Raw genomic sequence first — 6,258 nt, 5'->3', positions numbered from 1 at the left:
ATTTTTGCGAAGTCACATCTTTTTCCAATATTTATTCTTTATTACATTACAATATTTATACCAAAAGATTTAATCAATGAATTAGAACGAATCAATCGATCTAATTTTTTTATACTATGTTTCTAATGGATGCGTTTTTTTTAGATCATGATTATATTTTCTTTTTTAGATTATGATTCCATATTCATAAAATTTATAAGATTTATTTCCAGTTTTAGATCTTTCAATAATAACTCCTTACTCCCATGGATCTATTTCAAATTCATGAATCATCCCAGGAATTTTTCTATTTGATTCTATAGTTTATACCCACTATGTAATGCATACAATACAAAACAGATGGTTATTCTATTTCAAATATGTCAACAATACTACGTTGGCAATTCATAGTCAGTCACATAGACTGTTGTGACAATAATTGTAATATTTTATGCGGTTCTAGAATTTTTGTTAACAAAAACTGTACTTTCCTGCATCAAATACCAAACTGATCATACTTGTATAGCTTATCATTAAAAAAATTTCCCTCTCATTAACAAAATGACCGTAGGAAGATTCAAGAATAAGGCAATAACTTTGCTATAAAATAATAATAAGGCAATGATTGATTTTGATATATTTTAATAGAGTTCAAAAATTAAAATGACTGTATTGAGCAAAAAATGTGACACGTCAGAGGAGGAGAGGGATTAAGATGGAAATCTAGTAATGGGGAAATTCAGAGAAGAAGTTGGCTGTCATTGGGTGTGACGTAATGGGTATTGAGATGAATAATGCAGCTGTACACATTTGATGAATAATGCAGCTGTACACATTTGCAAGTTGTGATTGGTGATAGCATCTTCCTCAGGAAAAAGCACGAGAAGACGACTTCGGGTCCGTTTAGATACAGCTGAAAATTGAAAATTGAAATTGAAAACTGAAAAACACTATAGCGAAATAATTTTTAAATGTGTGAATAGTATCGTGGGATCCATTTTTAATGAAAAAGTTGCTGAAAAATAAAATTTGTGGGTCCGTAAACAGTACACGATGTGCTGTGATTGGTTAAAAAAAATTTGAAAAGTCAAAGTTTGCGACTACTGTTCATTGAACAGTACATAAACAGTAACCGCAACACCCAAAACGCCCCAAAACGCGTGAAAAAAAAAAAAAAAAAAAAACGTTTTGGAAAAATGCAAACGCAGGATTGGGCAGAAAACGCCCAATCCAAACGCAACCGAAGACTTTTGCTTTGCTACTTTTGCTGGCTTGCTCGCTAAATATTGGCAATATAGGCCACGCAACGAACATTGTGGGGACCATGTGAAAACGTTTAGGCCTGGGTTGCCGACTTGACTTCTATTCTCTCAGCTCGATCGGCCTTTGTTTTAGCCTTTTATGGTCAATTGAATTGGGCTCATCCTGGCCCATATTTGGGGGTAAAGAAAGAAAATGATTTTTTTTTTTTTGCTAAATAAAAATGCAAATGCAATAGAACTAAGAATGTGGTAAAAGAAAAATTAAATCAAGAGGTGGTTGTTGGTGGACTAAGAAATCCCGGGGAAAATAACTCCTTCCAATTCGTTACTTTGATTCCCTCTCATTTTTAATGGAATGTGTAATACGTGATATTTATTTGATTTTTAACTGCTACATGTCTTATTGTTGGTGAATTGAAAAATCTCGAAAAATGACTCCTTTGATTTCCTCCCAATTTTAGACTTTTAGTAGGACGTGGAACACATGATATTTATATGATTTTTAATTGCCGCATCTCTTATACCTAAATAAAAATTGGAGGAAATTGAAAGATTCAATAGGACATCTTATCCATTCCGATGTTTGATTGGTTCCTTGCTTGGCTAAGTGGATTTGGACAGAGTAGCGTAACTAGTGTTCGGTCATTTTCCTTTGTAACTACTAACTGCTACCTCAAATCATGAATGGCTGTCTTTCAAAAATGGTTGTGAGAGTCCGGATTTTCCATTAAAGGACACAAAAAACACGCACAGAACAGAGGCATCAATTTCAAACTTAAGTGAGCTAATTCACCAAAGGTATGGCCTATTGAACTCTGTCCCTACAGGCCCATAATTCCTCAAACAACTAGTGCATATCCCAATTTTCTTGAACGGTGGAGAACGTAAAACCCAACCCATTCCATCCCCGTTCCGAAAGGCCCACTTCAGTATCACTTCAACCAAAACTCTTCTTTATTTTTGAGAGAAATGTAATTCCATTTCAACCAAGACCCAAGTAACAAATATTATTATCCTTTTTCCTGCAACCTTGAAACAGAAACAGATATTAATACCAACACTAATATATTTACTTATTTTAATTATTGTCATTACAATTAACCTCATGCAGGAACTATACCCCCTTTTTTTACTATTGTCTAATAATTTGTTCAAAATAAGTAACTAGATTTATTATTATTATTATTATTATTATTATTATTATTATTATTATTATTATAATATATATAAGATAGAAATTCTACTCTAACTTAATTTAAAAGTAAATGTATGTGAAGCTTCCTCTTGAAGACTTAAACCCTGGCCTCTGCCCTCTACACCTCATAAGTACTTATATTTGTAGAGTAACTATTGAGTCAAAGATGCCCAGTGGTATAAGTAACTAGTTAGATGTAAAAGAGTTTAGAATGTTCTAGTAGTTATATATATGAATGAATATTTTGTAAAATGAGTCAAGCGTGAAGGTGAGAGAGAGAAAGAGAGAAGAGGTGGTGAAAAGGCCTCAACATGCAACCAAGAACGCTCTCAAGAGAGGAAGAAGCCGAGCTACCCCGGAGTAACAAAAAGGTAAAAGACATCAACCATGCGGAGTTTAACGGTGGATTCCGGGCTTCCTCTCCCTCGCTGGATAACCAAGCCACCGGTACTAATGCCAAACCGTCTTTTAAAGACAAGCTTGTAGGGGAAATACCAGGTGCATTTGCACAAGCTTTCGACTTGTCTGACCAAATGGAAGAAGATTCAGATTCTGATGATGAGAATGGTGAGGATTCCAACTCAGTCTGGGAGGGGCAGGTGAGAATGAAGCTTTCTAGAGAAACTAAGAAACGTATTCGTGGTCCTTGGTCCAAGGCTATCATAGTGAAACTTGTTGGGAAAGTAGTAGGACTGAACTATATGCAGAGCAGGTTAGCACAACTATGGTCACCTGAGGGTAGGATGGACTGCATCGACCTCAGTTATGGCTTTTTCCTGGTTAGATTCTTCGCCAAAGATGACTAAGAGAGGGTGATTAAAAGGGGGTCGTGGTTCATTGGGGACCATTTCCTCTCATTGAGACCGTGGGAGCCATTTTTCAAGCCTTCCTCAGCAAATGTTTCTCTTATCGCTGTTTGGATCAGGCTTAATGAACTCCCCATCGAACTTTACGAGACAGAGGTTCTTAGGGAAATCAGTGAACACGTTGGCAAGGTGTTAAGGATTGACTCACACACAGCCGTGGAGGCTCGCGGCAGATATGCTAGAATATGTATCCAGATCGACATCAACAAACCGATTGTCAACAGCATTCTTATTGGACGTTTTGAGCAGGTGGTGACTTATGAGGGAATCCAAAAGCTGTGTTTTTCATGTGAAAGAATTGGGCACAAGGTTGAAGCTTGCCCATATACTATTCGCAAGGATAAGGGTAAGGAGCCTTTAGTCCCGACGGAGAAAACTCAGGCTAGCCAAACCAGCGACGGTGTGGACGGAAGTGCTGATCGGCAGAATAAGCAAGGTACTGTCAAGCATAATGCATGTGAGGCGACAAAGGAGGAAGGGTACTACAGGCCGTGGATGATGGTTAGCATGAAACGCTACGCACTGAAAGAGAATAGGACAAAGTACAATTCTGGGAATGCTGGCAGCTCGGCATGGAATGCCACGAACCAACTGCCTCCTATGTTTGTGGAAAGGAAGAACATGCCCGTTAGTGGTCCTGCATCCAGCATTAGTGAGCCACGTAGGAGTACTAAGCCTAAGTCTGGGCCCGGATTCAAGAAGGAAGCGAAACCCTGGGCTGCTAAAACTCTTGGCGCTTTTACTATAAAGGCTAGGCCCATTTCAAGCCCAAATTTGGCCAGATCATTTGTGGACAGTTTTAAGGAGGCAGTGACTAGCTTATCTTTCAATAACAACCCAAGCCCATCCATCCGTGTAGACTTACCTCAACCCTCCTCAGTGAAAAACAAAAAGCATTTGGCCAGAAAATTAGCCACTGGTTCAACACTCAAGTGCGCCGCACCTTTAGGTGAAGCCGGTTCAGATAAGGAAAGCAGCTCCCAGCCTCTAACCCTCTCGCCTGGTACTCGGTCTGAACCCATCCAGCTCAACCAAGTCGCCTTTGAATTCTCGGCGGCAGCCACTGCTGAGTTCGACCAGCCAGCTGCTAGCGAGAATGATGGAAGATTTTGTGCTCAGGTTGTCGGAGAGAGTTGCCATGCCGATGAGCATATGGTGCCAGATGAGGGAGTTCAATTCCCAACTCAGTGTGTGGATTGCGAAGATAGAAGTCTTGCCGGTGAGCAGATGGTGTCCGATGATGGTAGTCTTGCTGTTGACCATATGGTGTCCGATGAGGGAGGTGGTGCCGCCCCTTTCCTCTAAAGTTTCCAGTTTGTTTCTCCTATTATCCATCATGAATTTTGTTATCTGGAACAGTAGAGGTGCCTTAAAGCCTAATTTTTAGGGACATATCCGTAGTCTAGTCCATGAGTATAATCCAGCTATCTTTGTGGTTATGGAGACAAAATTGGGAGGTGATAGAGCTAAGGCAATTACTGATAGGTTGCCTTTTGATGGTGCCATTCACACAAACACCATCGGGTACTCTGGAGGGCTGTGGCTTCTGTGGAATTCTGATTTTGTGGAGGTGGAGTTACTTGCGAAGACAGAGCAGGAAATTCACATTGAAGTTCAGGTACGAAACACTAGACTCACTTGGTTATTTTCTGCTATCTATACTAGTCCTAGGAGTGAGGAAAGAAATATTTTGTGGGAAAATTTAGCTAAAGTTGCAGAAATACATAAGTTGCCGTGGGTTATGGCTGGAGATTTTAATGAGCCGCTAGTTGATGAGGACAAATATGGGGGTAGAGGTGTTAGCATCAATCGTTCTCTGGCTTTTAAAGATTGTATTGATAGATGTAGTATGGTGGATATGGGTTTTTCGGGTCCTAGATATACTTGGACCAACAAGAGAGACTGTAGTAACTTGATTCTTGAAAGGATTGACAAATTTTTCATGAACCCAGAGTGGTGCGTCATGTATCCTAATGCCAGAGTAACTCATCTCCCTAGGTGTCACTCTGACCACTGCCCTGTTCTCATGGAAGCTCTTCTAGCCAGTATAGTCAAGCTCAATAGGTCGTTTAGATTTCAAGAATTTTGGCTCTCCGACATATCCTTTCCCACTATTGTGTCCAATGCTTGGAATGGTAATAGGGAGTTAGAGGAGTCCATTGATCACTTCTCTAAGGATGTAGCAGCGTGGAATAGAAACCACTTTGGGAACATTCATCAGAAAAAGATAAGGATTTTGGCTAGAATTCATGGGACCCAGAAGGCTTTATCCATCAATCCTAGCCCTTCTCTTGTTTGTCTTGAGAACCAGCTTCTTGGTGAGTTGGAAAATATTCTGGATCAAGAGCGTGACCTCTGGTTATTGAAGTCTAGGCTGAATTGGATGATCCATGGGGACAGAAACACCTCTTTCTATCATGTTTCTACCCTTGCTCGGAGAAAAAGAAATCACATTGCGGCAGTCAAAGATGAGAGGGAGTTGTGGATTACTGAGGAAAGGGAGGTTATGGAGTATTTTAGGGCTGGTTTCCGGAATTTATACACTACTTCCCAAGAGTCCGTCTCTTGGAACCCCCCTGGTTTGAGTCATTGGCATGTTCAGCTGTCAGAGGAGGAAAAACAGCTAATTGATACCATGGTTTCTACTGAAGAAATCAAGGAGGCTCTCTAGGCCATGAAACCTTACAAGGCCCCGGGTCCGGATGGGCTACATGCTGGGTTCTTTCAAAGGTTTTGGCTCTTAGTTGGGGATTCAGTGAGGAAAGAGGTCAAAAAAGTTTTCTTAGATAGGAAAGTTCTCGAGTATCTCAATAACACTCATATTGTTCTCATTCCCAAGATTCAAGGCCCGGAAACTATTGGGAACTACTGACCAATCAGCTTATGTAATTCAGTTTACAAAATCATCACCAAGATTTTAGTTTCCAGGATCAGACCTTACTTGGACAAGCTTGTC

The 6,258-nt window shown here is 39.9% G+C and overlaps 1 protein-coding gene across 1 annotated transcript; it reads left to right on the top strand.

Annotated features, from left to right (window-relative positions):
* Positions 1-4,740: 4,740 nt before the first annotated feature.
* LOC115952155 lies at positions 4,741-5,973 on the top strand. The gene has a single exon (XM_031069232.1). The coding sequence runs from the start codon at positions 4,741-4,743 to the stop codon at positions 5,971-5,973; it is 1,233 nt and encodes a 410-aa protein (XP_030925092.1).
* The last annotated feature ends 285 nt before the right edge of the window (positions 5,974-6,258 follow it).

This window comes from Quercus lobata, chromosome 7 (genome assembly GCF_001633185.2).
Source record: "Quercus lobata isolate SW786 chromosome 7, ValleyOak3.0 Primary Assembly, whole genome shotgun sequence".
Lineage (NCBI taxonomy): Eukaryota > Viridiplantae > Streptophyta > Magnoliopsida > Fagales > Fagaceae > Quercus > Quercus lobata.
The sequence above is the reverse complement of the archived record's forward strand: the minus strand, read 5'-3'. Positions and strand labels throughout refer to the sequence as shown.